Source organism: Piliocolobus tephrosceles, chromosome 19 (genome assembly GCF_002776525.5).
Source record: "Piliocolobus tephrosceles isolate RC106 chromosome 19, ASM277652v3, whole genome shotgun sequence".
Classification (NCBI taxonomy): Eukaryota; Metazoa; Chordata; class Mammalia; order Primates; family Cercopithecidae; genus Piliocolobus; species Piliocolobus tephrosceles.
This window is the reverse complement of record NC_045452.1, coordinates 39,031,367-39,044,236: the sequence shown is the minus strand read 5'-3', so window position 1 is coordinate 39,044,236 and position 12,870 is coordinate 39,031,367. Positions and strand designations below refer to the sequence as shown.

Below are 12,870 nucleotides of genomic sequence, written 5' to 3'. Positions count from 1 at the left end.
GTGTGGTGTGTATGGGGTGTGTGGGGTTGCTGTGTGATATGTGGTGCATGTGGGTGTGTGGCATATGTGTCGCATGGGTGCAGGTTATGTGTTGTGATGAGCGTGTGTGTGTGTGTGGAGTGTGATTGTGATGTTTGCTCAAGGTGTGGCTTTACACAGTCACTCCATGCTCAATGACTGTGGAAACCCAGCCAGCCCGGGAGGCCACAGAATGAGGAGTTTGTGCGAAAGCGTCCAGTAGCCCAGTGAACCGACCTGCTTCATAAACGAAATCTCTCGGGTAGCAGGAAGAGTCACCATTCGCAGGCAGGCTCCCGTTTCTGAAGGTTTCTTGCTTATCTTTCGGAAATTACATGCAGAACTTCTACACTGTACATTTATCTCATCACTTTGATTTTAATTCCATGAGTGAAAGTGTCTTTAAAAAGCTGCATGCACTCCCAAGCGTTTCTTTATTTAAAGAATTATGTTTTTGAATATTCAAGTTTTCAAAGCTTTAAAGGTATGAAGCCACATCTTTCGTTTTAGAATGGAGATGCCAGCAGGCAATATTGGCAAAGAGATCTTAGAAAATACGGGTCATGTGGATGAAGTCGCCACTGGATTCTAGAAATATTTCCAACAAGAACAACAGAAGAGACATCTTAGCATAACACTGCCTTTAGAAGAATGTTTAGGGTATTTAATTTCACCCACTCAATATAAGGAGTAGAAATCAGAAGGAACATATGTAATGATGTCATATGGCATTTTGTCCATAAAATAGATGACTTTGCAAATTTTCATCGCTCTCTACTCTGTGGTGTTTTGAAAGCTTGTCTTTAGGTGGGGTGGGGTGGGGTGAAGGTGTTACAGAATCATCTACTTAAATCTGCCCTTCTGTGGGGCTGTCCCTTCTTGGGTCTGTGCTTCCGTATTCATTAGCACCTCCTTCGGTCCCTGGTCTGGAACCTCGACAGGGACAGACACAGCAACCTTGGTGTTTCCCATGAGCTCAGTGCTGAGCGGATGTTTAGCAAATGTGTCTGCTGCGGGACCAAGGGGGTCATTCTAGATCGCCTCCCATGACTGGTACTGCTCCAGGTACTAGATGCGGCATCAAAGGCACAAGGCCTGGTCTCAGTCCTGAGAAACACATCCGGTTAGGGACATGCAGACCTAAGGCTCAAAGGCCTGCGCTCGCTGAGCCAGTAATGCTTGCGCTGCTCATGTATCTTCTTGCCTTACTGTTGCACCCAGGGTGGAGGCTCCTGCCACCTGTGGGGCACTACGTTTACCTGCATGGGGACGGCGGCCTGCCTGGTAGAACAGATCCAGGAGGTCCTGACCATGGAAGGGATAGGTCCTTCACTGCATTTGCCCAAAATTGGAGGTGAGCACCCATCAGGGATCATACCCAGTTGCAGGGGTTGAAAGAAGCCCCAGGTTAGGCACAGTGGGTCACACCTGTAATCCCAGCACTTTGGGAGGCCGAGGGGGGCAGATCATTTGAGGCCAGGAGTTCAAGACCAGCCTGACCAAGATGGCGAAACCCCATCTCTACTAAAAATACTGAAAATTAGCCAGGCATGGTGCATACCTGTAATCCCAGCTACCTGGGGAGCTGAGGCAGGAGAATTGCTTGGGCCTGGGAGGTGGAGGTTGCAGTGAGCTGAAATCCTGCCACTGCATCCCAGCCTGGGTGACAGGGGGAAACCCTCTCTCAAGAAAAAGAAAAGAGGCCCCAAACAGGAGGAGAGGTACTGTGCAGGGACAGGGGGCGCAGGAGAGGGCTGCAAATGGGAGGGCAGGGGAGGAGGCAGGTGTAGGCCCCCCAGGCTTGGGACAGAGACAGTGAGCAGACTCCCAGAGGCCTCTCCTGTTGGGGGCTGCAGCCTCGCTCTGCCCCCAGGATACTCACACAGCCCGGCCCAGCCTGGTAGGCACCACTCACAGCCTGAGGGCAAAGACAATGAGGTGTGCTCCAAGAAACTTGTGGCCCCAATCTTACGGCCACTTGAGAAAGTCACTTTTTCAAAGTCTTGCCCTAAACAAACAGGAAAATTTTGTCCTACAACTGGAAACACACACACACACACACACACACACACACACACACACACGATAAAGAACAAGGAAAAGGGAGGAGGAGACGGGGAAGGAAGAGGAACAGGAGATAAAATGAGAGGGTCCTGAACTTGCTGGCCCCCTCCTGAGTGCCTCCCTCCGTGTGCCTGGGCACTCTTCCCACACCCATTTACAGCACAACTACAGGAACTTTAACGTTTCCCCGCGGAGTTCTATTTGGGAAACAGGAAGGGGCCAACATTCTGGAATACATATCACATAGAATGTTCTAGGTAGAATTGGAGGTTTTGGTGCTGCCTGCAGAGACTTGACACAGACACTCATAATTAGGAAAATACATCTATGTTGAATTTCACAAGTGCCGCCCCCGCCTAGGCTTCAAATTGGGTTTAGAAGGTGTGTGATGTTTTAAACAGAGAGACCTGTTCAAATGTCGAATGAGAGATGACAAAAAAGTGGAAAGTGTCTATTGATAAAGAGGTGCCCGCCGTATCCTGAGCCCCATGTTAGGAGTTAGGAGGGGTCTGCAAATTCCATCATGCATTCTCTGGAGGCAAACCCAAAGTCCTAGTTGAGTCCTCTTACCTCCGTCCATGAGGTTGGCCCAGTAAATGACTCTGAACCCCTGGAGAATTCCATTCAAGGCTTCCTTGGAAAGTGTGGACCAGGATATTGATATGCTTTCTGGTGATGTTGCTATGGCTTGGACATTTTCAGGGGGGTAACTGGGCACTGAAATCAAATAATTAGAATCTGTAATAACTGTGGGTGATTTATGAGCAAAGCAATACTGTAAAAGCAACATATTTTAACATTTCAATATGCAAGCAAAAAAATGCACTCGACCCCAAAATGAAAGAAAAAATAACAAAAATCACTTCTCTACATAAATCTTATAACTCAGTAAAATATCATGAGTCAATGCATATATATTTTAATGGATTCCACAGTCTCTCTTTCCAACTTAATTTACTTTTAGGACAGCTTCTTAATTTTATTGCCTGAGTAGAAGATCATTGTTTGTCTGATTTATTTTCCCCTTACTCTTGGAAGTTACTTCTTTAAGTTGCATTTACTTTATAGAGTAGAGTACCTCTGTATTTAGTAATATCTGGCATATAAATTGGAAGCTTAACCATTGTAAAGTGCTAAAAAGTAGAAATACAATCCCAGATTTCCCGTCTCATCCTCATCCCTTTCCCCAGAGGGAAGAGAGACCACAGACGAGGAGACGGGTCAGAAGAATGTTGAAAGCATTTTTACTACTGAGCTTTTGTAAATCTTAACTGTTGGCACTAGGAGGGGGTGCAAAATACTGGCTGAAACAAGCATCTTAATGAAAAATGAGCATTGAAGCAAAAACAAAGGCATATTTAACTACTATTGCAAAGATTATAAAGATAGACGATTCCAGTGTTCAAGTTGCAAGTCACTGAAGACTCCTCTCCTTGCAAAAATTGTCAGATATTACAGGTGCAAGTCATATTTGCTTTCTCAAACCTATGATCAAGGGTCGGGTGCCGTGGCTCACGCCTGTAATCCCAGCACTTTGGGAGGCCGAGGCGGGCAGATCATGAGGTCAGGAGATGGAGACCATCCTGGCTAACACGGTGAAACCCTGTCTCTACTAAAAATACAAAAAATTAGCCAGGCGTGGTGGTGGGCGCCAGTAGTCCCAGCTGCTTGGGAGGCTGAGGCGGGAGAATGGCGTGAACCTGGGAGGCGGAGCTTGCAGTGAGCCGAGATCACGCCACTGCACTCCAGACTCGGGAGAGAGACTCCGTCTCACAAAAAAAAAAAAAAAAAAAAAAAAAACTATGATCAAATGGCTAACTGCACAAGAGGTAAATGCACTGCCAGCTTGCTGCCTTGAAAGCTACCACTTATTGCTACAAATAACCCCATATCTTAACTTTCTGCCTAAAACACTGTGCCTTTGGATACCAGGGTTCTTTATTTCCAAACACTACTGGAAATTTGAGCTTCTGGGTTATTCTGTGTCACCGTGGAAGGGCTAATTAATTCATCTTGGCCGCTAGGGGGCGATCGATCACTGTGCGATCTGAAAATTCCTTCTCTCTGGGCTCAGACTGCTTGAAAATAGAAAGCAATTGGAAAAAAAAAATAATTTAAAAAAACCTTCTTAACATTGGGGAGAAAGTTTTTTAGCAAACAGCATTTCCGCATTCTTGTGAGACTTCTGCAGTAACAGGGCGAGCCTTGCTTTCACTCCAGAAAAGCCCAATTCTTGTACCCAAAATGAATGAGGAAGAGTCTGAAAAGGGAGGGACTTGCTGGCTTTGCCATCCAGCCCAGCCCGAGGGGTGCGCATCAGCGGGGTGGGCGAGCTCATGAGGCAAGGCTTTCCCACCTGAGACCCCAGGCCCTGCAGGTCACTGCAAAGTCAGCGGAGGGAGGAGCGGGGGCGGCGAGGTTGGGGCAGCCCCGGGGGAGACCCGAGGGAGCCTTTGTGGAGGGAAAGTCACCGCCAGGGCCGGGCCGAACCTACCATCCTCCAGAGTGGTTGTGATGATTTCCTGAGAAGAAGGCCCCGTGCCGGCCCGGTTACAGGCCTGCACCACCAGGCCGTACTGAGTGAACTTATTCAGGTTGTCCAGGGTGTAAACCTCACTGTCCCCGCTGGTGTCGACGCTGATGATGTTGAACTGGAAGTTACCCCCAGTGCTGTACTCTCGGTAACCTATTTGGTAGCCGCGGATAATCCCATTTTGCAAATGTTTCTTGGGAGCCTAAACAGGAGAGAAAAGGACACACTAGTCTTGAGGTAGGACAAGAGCGAAATCAACGCCCACACCCAGTAGGAAAGCAGAAATAAAGTGGAGTCATTGCCATGATGCTGGGGCGCTAGTCCAGTAGCAGCCGCAAAGCCATGTGCAGTGCTTGGTCTGTGCCATGCACCCTTCCTTTACCTGTGAGTGCATCCGGCCCTCTCAGCCCCTCTGAGCCATTGGACCCTCAATGGACACTGGAGGTCACCTGAGTATACATGGCAGGAGGGGAATCTGAAGCCAGGTGTCTGGCCCCAGAGCCTGCGCTCTCATTCTGTCCTTCATGCTGTCCTGGTTGACTTGTCTAACTGGCGAGAAAGTGTCAAAATACAGATCATGTTTGTGGCGTCTCCAGGTACACTTAAGATGGGCTGTGACTGACCCTCAGGCCTGCACCCAGCAAGAACTCTTGGGCTCGCTGCTCTGTGCCAGCCCTGTTTCCAGGCACCAGGGAACAGAACTGAGTTTGGAAATGTAAGAAAACAAAAGACCCCTGTCCTCATGGAGCTTATATTCTAAGGAAATATCCCAGGATCACGGTGTTTCCAGGTTGAAAACCGGCATGTGAAGGTGAGTGCACACACTATAGAAAGGTAATCTCTTTCATGAAGCCCTGAGTCATTCTGGAATCATTTGGGGGTGATTAAATTGGGGGCAAGAGAGAGGCTGGTGCTAACTCCACCCTGCTGATGTGAAGATGGTCCACCAGGTCCAAGTAGGATTTAGGCCGATGTGTAGGACTTTATTTGGAAACTGGAGCCTTTTCAAGAAGGGTATAAGACTGGGTGTGGTGGCTCCTGCCTGTAATCCCACCACTTTGGGAGGCTGAGGCAGGCGGATCACTTGAGGTCAGGAGTTCAAGACCAGCCTGGCCAACATGGTGAAACCCCGTCTCTACTAAAAATACAAAAATTAGCCAGGTATGGTGGTGGGCATCTGTAGTCCCAGTTACCTGGGAGGCTAAAATGGAAGAATCACTTGAATCTGGGAGGTGAAGGTTGCAGTGAGCCGAGATTGCACCTGCACTCCAGCCTGGGTGACAATACAAGACTCAGTCTCAAAAAAAAAAAAAAAAAAAAAAGGTATATGAATGCCACCAAGATGAGGCTCTAGGAAATGAAGGTTTTGTAGACTTTCAAGCAGTCAACAGATATGTTTTGTTTGTTTTTGTGTGTGTGTGTATGTATATATGTATACATGTATGTATGTATGCATATACATATACACACATTTATTTAAGTACAAACTATGGATCTAGATCTCTCAGGGCTCTGAAAGCTTTCTCCGCCCTGAAAGTGCTTATAATCGACCTGGAGAGAGGAAATAAGCACTTAAGAATCTGTAGAGAAAAGTGTGGACATGCATGGTAGGGAGGTGAAGGCCAGTAGGCATCCAGAAAGTGTCAGTGTGGGTGTTCTGAAGTGGTGGGAAGACTCAGAGCCCAGGTGGGCTTGGTGGGGCACGGCTCAGAGAAGTGAAAGGAGGATGGGGTGAGTGGAGCCTGCAGAGGGTGTGCACCTGCCCCAGCGGTGAGTCAGGAGGGAACAGACCGAGTGGAGCAAGACCTTGGAAACCTGCCAAATGTGACCGGGGCAGGGCAGACAGGGAGAAATCAGAAGAAGGTTTTGAGCTGATGAGCAGCATGGATGGATTCAGCAAACACTTATGGATTGCCTAATAATAACTTCCCAAGAGATTCCATGCCTCAGACTGTCATTAGTAGTCATTCTGACTTATTCAAGAGCAGTAAAATCATTTTTATTGTTCACAGCAAGTTTCTCCATTTATGATTTTCTTGGACTCCACTTGCTTTTCCCAATAGCCAATCTAATGTAGTATATTCATGGTGCCAGCAGGTGTCAGTGAAACAGTCACGTAAACCATTTATTATTTGTATCTGTTGGCTCAGAGTTAGATCCTGGTAGAAGAGCTCATACCCTTTTTATTATAAACAAATGTCTATGCACCTCTGAATCCACAGATGTGCTGGCTTTTGCATTGATGGGCTATGGCTTTTCACACTGTTTAGAAATAGATCTCAAGATTCTGCGTTTTGAAAATTCAATTACTCTACGTGAAAATTGTTTTGCTGCAACCACTGAATTACATTTATGTAACCTAACTAATTAAATTAATTTCTCTGCCAACATCACCTATAAGTCAAATTTACCAACAAGGAGATTTCCCCTATTTTACACAGTGTTTTAATGTTAGATACAGTGAGCCAAATAAAATAATATTATCATTAAATATTCTAATTGTTCAACTGGCTCCCAGTGAGGCTTTAAGGCTCCCTAAGACAGCAAGTTGGATTCATAGTATGGGGAATGTGGAGACAGGTCAAGAAGTGTAGACAGTGGAGTCAAATGCCTGTGAGAAAATGTTTTCATAGAGTAACCAATTTAGCTAAATCCTCCACAAGAATGAAGGGACCTGCTTGCTGACATGTAGTTCCTCCAGTTTGGTGGGATTAATCCTGCCTGTCATCTGTTTTACAGGTAGAATGGGGAAATCTTTCCTTTTTTTCCTCTCCATGGGTGAAAACACATTCTAAGAAGCTTAAGTATAATAGACAACACAGGTGTTTTTGTTCTGTTCCATTTCAATATTTTGTTAACAAGAAAAAGAAAATTCTTTACATTTTTCTTAGAAGAACTAGATTTTAGTCCTGTGAGTTCCAAAAGAAAGCTTATTTTTTCTTAGTTGATACTTCTGCAAAATACTGTGCAGAATAATTATCTCATTTTTATAATAAAAGTAAACCACCACCATTTCTATCCAATGCAACTCTATTCACATTTTGATGCATTTCAGCGTATTCATCTAAAGTAAAGTGTTTTGCCCCACATAGCTGTGTTTGTAGCCTGTACAACTTGGTGTCTGAATTTTTCTTCTTCATTTAATATGCTATTATGATTATATTCCCATCTTTACTTCATAGTCTAAAGACTATGGAATATCATATTCCATCATATTGATGTTTTATTTTATTTAGCCATTTTTTTATTGTTGGGGATATTGTTGTTTCCGGATTTATTTACTACCACAAATGCTACGTTAAATATCTTCACAATATAGTTTCTCTGTTTCTAAGTTTACTTACTGAACTCAAGTCCCACAAGTAGATGACTGTCTTATTTTTAAGTCCATGTTTCAATTGGCTATTAATGAGATAGGGCTTTTTTGGTTATTATTCTTCCAGATATGTAATATACTACAGTAAGTTAAGGGACTGTATCACAAGGAACAAACAAGAGAGCTCTCCTCTATTTTTCTTAATATTCCAATTTTTAAATGAAATATGTTGAGAAGAGTTATGAGTTATTCGATGGCAGTAGTGTTTTGACATCTTTTTTTTTCAGGGTGCTAATACGATCTACAGTTTTCATGCAGAATAAATCGTTGCACCTGAGGAAGAAGTGAAATGTGCTTCCTATAAAGGGAATATATACTTTCATAGCTTACAGTTTCCCAAACTATACGATTTAAAAACAGACTTAAAAGGTAGTGGGGGAGGATGGGAGCAGCTGCCAGTGGTTGCAAGCTTTCCCTGTGGGGTGATGAAAATGTTTACAATTATGGTTATGGCTGCATATCTCTGTAAACATATGAAATACCATTGAATCATACACTTAAAATAGGGAATACTATAGCATGCTAACTGTATCTCAATAAAGCTGTTTTTTTTTTTTTTTTTTTTTTTAAAGGTAGTGTGCTGACTCATCTCTAGGTTATCTTTCTATTTCAATTACAACACTAACTGGCACCTCCACCATGATGACCACCACCACCAATCAATGTGTACCACCTCTGCAGGCCACTGTCACCACTGCCAACATCACTGTTACTCCCTCAGGTCCCCCACACAGCCAAGCCACCACCATCACTACTACCATCTCTACCACCATCATCACCACCAGCTTCATCTCTGCCAAAAATACTGTGAACACCACCACCACCACCAATAGCATCTCCACCACTGACATGACCAACATTACAACCACCAGTAGCAACATCACTGCCATAAAAATAACCTAAAGGTAGAAGCACCTCTATCACTTCTTCCAACTTTACCACCATATTTATCACAAACGTCACCAACAAACCACACTTCAACCTCTGCTACTTCCATCATCATCCTTGATGTTACCACCATCACTATTACTAAAAAGATGCTTCACTTCATCACTATCCCAACACCAATATCACTATCACTACAACCATCCATCACTCCATTACTATCCCAATATTAACATCACTACCACAACAACTATCCATCACTCCATCTCCATTCCAACACCAACATTGCTATCACCACAATCATCCATCATTCCATCACTTATCCCAACACTAACATCACTATCACCACAACCATCCATCACTCCATCACAATCCCAATGCCAACATCACTATCACCACAACCATCCATCACTCTGCATCACTATCCCAACACCAACATCACTGTCACCACAACCATCCATCACTCCATCACTATCCCAGCACCACCATCACTATCACCACAACCATCCGTCACTCCATCACTATCCCAACACCAACATCACTATCACCACAATCATCTGTCACTCCATCACAATCCCAATGCCAACATCACTACCACCACCATCATCCATCACTCCATCACTATCCCAACACCAACATGAATGCCACCACAATGACCACTACAACTACTACCTCCTCTACCACCTCCACTTCCACTTACTGAACACTGTTTGCTTCCCACTGTAATTGGTGCTTTATGTATATTATTTCATTTTCTTTCCCACAAAAACCCCACACAGTATAAGTATACTTCTTTACAGATGAAGAAACAAAAGGTCAAATATGTTAAAACAACTGTCTCAAGGCAAGTACAGAGTAGGAATTCTCCAAAGTTGTATTTGGTATTAACCACTCATAGAGCCTCAGAGAACTTTTCACCCTTTTGCAGAGTTTCTTAGTTTTGTAAAGTTATACTATACATAGCATTCCTAATCAAAGGAAAATTTAATGGATCACATGAAGAGAAAATTGTATATTTTTACGCATAAAAGCAAGCAAAGATTCTTACTCCATCAGGGAAAGTTTAAGTTACTTTATTAATTTGTAGATAGACTAGTCAGATTGAAATTTAGAAATGTATTTAAAGAAATCCTTGTGGATGTATTTTAAAACACCCTCTGAAAAAAATCCATACAGGTAGGGATTTTGTATATTAAGTGTAAGAAATATTAGGGCCTGTAGTTCAGGTTTTCAAAAATGACACTAGAGGCTCACTCTGAGTTATGGACAAGTCAGTAGGAGTGGAAGGTGTGTTTAGTGGAGATATTTTACTCCATTTGTCTGGCAGTGGGCTTCATATTCCCAAGAAAAATTAGTGCATAAGATCCTTTACTGGAAAAATTGTTTTGAATGATGCTTTAGACATTTTTGCTTGGAGGATGTGTCTACTTGGAACAAAGGGAGATGGTTTTCTGGGGTATAGAGAATACATCCTCATAGGGAAATGATCTTTAGAACACTGTATTAAGGTTGTTAATTAGCACTGTAGAACAATTGATACATGGGTGGAAGTAATGATTCACTTTCATGAAACTCAGTGAATGAGGTTAATGGTGGGGTAAGAAGAAAAGGAAAAGAAGACATCAGGTAGGGATCTGGAAATATATTTTGATTCTGAGTTGCATAATATTGGAGAACACAAATTTCCTACGAAAGCACTTTGACCATGCCTCTTTGATCTCTGTTTCCCGATCTCAGTAGTTCCTGTTGTGAGATCTGATCTCTGCCTCATTTTTCAAGACTAATGCCTCCTGGGTATTGCTTGCTCACCTGGGTTCCTCTCTGACTGCCTGAAAGAGGGTGGGGATCCCAACTCTCTTACATATTCCCACCTTATAAAAGCTGTTGTCAAAAAATGTTCTTCTTTCTTCTTTCAATGAATACCCACTCTACTCCTTCTCTGCAGGCCAGCTCAGCTCCCAGCTCACCAGGGCTCTTCCCTAGACCACTCCCACCAAGAAGCCCTTTCCCTCCCTGGTCTCCATTGGCATTCACTCATCACTTCCACCTCCTCTGGTGGCCACCATTCTCGATGAAACATGTGGTTTCAAAGAATAGCATTGCAAGCTCTAGAATGCAAGGAACCCTACAGAATGTAATCTCACTTACTATTTCCCCCTGTCTAAATCAGGGCTTCAACACTGGGATGTTCTCAGAAGATGTTCTTGCAGATGGAGAAGAGAATGGTTTTGAACATACATGAGGTGCAAGAAAAGAGGTGGGTAAGAATGATCGCAGATACAGGTTTATAAACTAACTGGGTAAAGGACTGATGGCAAAGGTATGAAGTCAGAAGGAATTCCTCGACTGCAGACACATGGTTTAGCTGTTGAAGAGAGGCCTGGCTTAGCTGTTGAAGAGAAGCAGAGAACTCAGCAGTCCAATGTGACAGCCGGGAAGTGTGGATTCAAGCTGAGGGTTGGCTTCTGTGCTGGGACTTAGCCTGCTGGCCTACACAGAAGGATGACAGGTTGAGGCAGGATTTGGAAGGGTCGACCTTCATTGCCCAGGCCCCACCAGGGATGAAAATAGCTTCTGATGAGCCAATTTATTTGAACACTGTCATTCATTTTTGTCCTTCTTAAAAGAATGATTCCAGAAAGAGAATGTGCTCACTTATTCAGCCAGCCGGTGGGTTACATGTTTTTATGATGATGGACCTACAGATTGACAGCAAATCTCACTTGGTAACCAGTCATCTTAAGACAAATTAAAGAAGTCATTTGAAAAGTAAGTATATGAAAAAAAAAAACAACAACAACAAAAAAACAAAACAAACAAAAAAAACACCTAAGGGCTCCCTTCTACTCCTATTTAAGAACCCAATAAAATGAGGTCCTTTCCACAGGGGAAAATGTTGAAATTCAGAAATGTGTTTAAATTAAAGAAATCCTTGAGGACATATTTACAAACAACAGACTGCTTTCTGAAGTGAGTGCTTTCTGTTTGCCTCTTCTCAAATCCCGTTGAATGCAGTGCAAATCTAAGAGAAGGTCATGCCTGCTCATTGTTAGGTTTCTCACACAAAGATTGTTTTTCCTGTGTTGAACTTTACTCCCCCATTCATTTGCCTTTGGATCCAGTAATGATTCTGATTTCTTCTCATTTCTTTCATTTATGTGCCGTGGCCTGGCAGGTTTTTTTCTCTCTCTCCCCTTTCCCGGCCTGGCAGGTTTTTTTCTCCTGTAGTCCTCCTAAACAGCCTCCTTTCATCCTCCCAGACGCCCTTTCTCCAGCTTCCAAATCCCTCCCAACCCCCACTTCCTTTAAGAAACCTTCTCTTTTGATCTCCATGACAACAGTTGCACCGTGTCAATGTATTTGCACGGTGTGCAAGTGACTGTATTTTATACGTCCTTCCTAATCAGTCTGCTGCAAGCCGCCTGTGGCAGATGCTTCATCATTTAAAGGGACAGTAAAACAGTAGACGTGCAAATGCTCACGGTACCTTCCTGGATGTGGCTGATTAGAACAGGCATCTCTTGTGCTGAAGACTACCAGCCATGCTCTGTTTCCCACATGCCTCCCTCCCCCTTCCCATTGAAAGGAAATGACTTTTGCTGGATGTGCAGAATGCACCTGTTGGCCAGAGTCAGCTAAAAGCCTCACTGCAGAATTTCATGTTTGAAGAACCCTGTCTTTCTCAGGCATGTTGAATAATTTAGTTGGGAAATGAATTGAACATTTTCTTTTTAGATTCCTCCAAATCCACTTAAAATGTAATCTGTCCTCATTTCCCTTATGTGACAAGTTGGGCAGACAGTCTTTTTCATCTTTGTACATTTTCTGCAGCCCCCCCACCCGCCCCCCACCCTTACCTGCTTTCCAACATAAACAGTAGCCACTCCATAAGCTTGCTCAGTGAATGGGTGCATCACATTGAACAAACTTTAACTGGGCATCTGTTCTACACAAGGCATGGCACACCAGGGACACCTATGAGTTAATCAGTGTT

At 43.8% G+C, this 12,870-nt stretch overlaps 1 protein-coding gene across 1 annotated transcript in view; it reads right to left on the bottom strand.

Annotated features, from left to right (window-relative positions):
- DSCAM (DS cell adhesion molecule) overlaps positions 1–12,870 on the bottom strand; it is a 703,505-nt gene that overhangs the window by 116,254 nt on the left and 574,381 nt on the right. Inside the window, exons 17-18 of the mRNA XM_023193411.2 lie at positions 4,577–4,817; positions 2,653–2,799 (exon numbers count right to left, since the gene is read on the bottom strand). Coding sequence (XP_023049179.2) covers positions 2,653–2,799; positions 4,577–4,817 — 388 coding nt within the window. The remainder of the gene's footprint in view (positions 1–2,652; positions 2,800–4,576; positions 4,818–12,870) is intronic.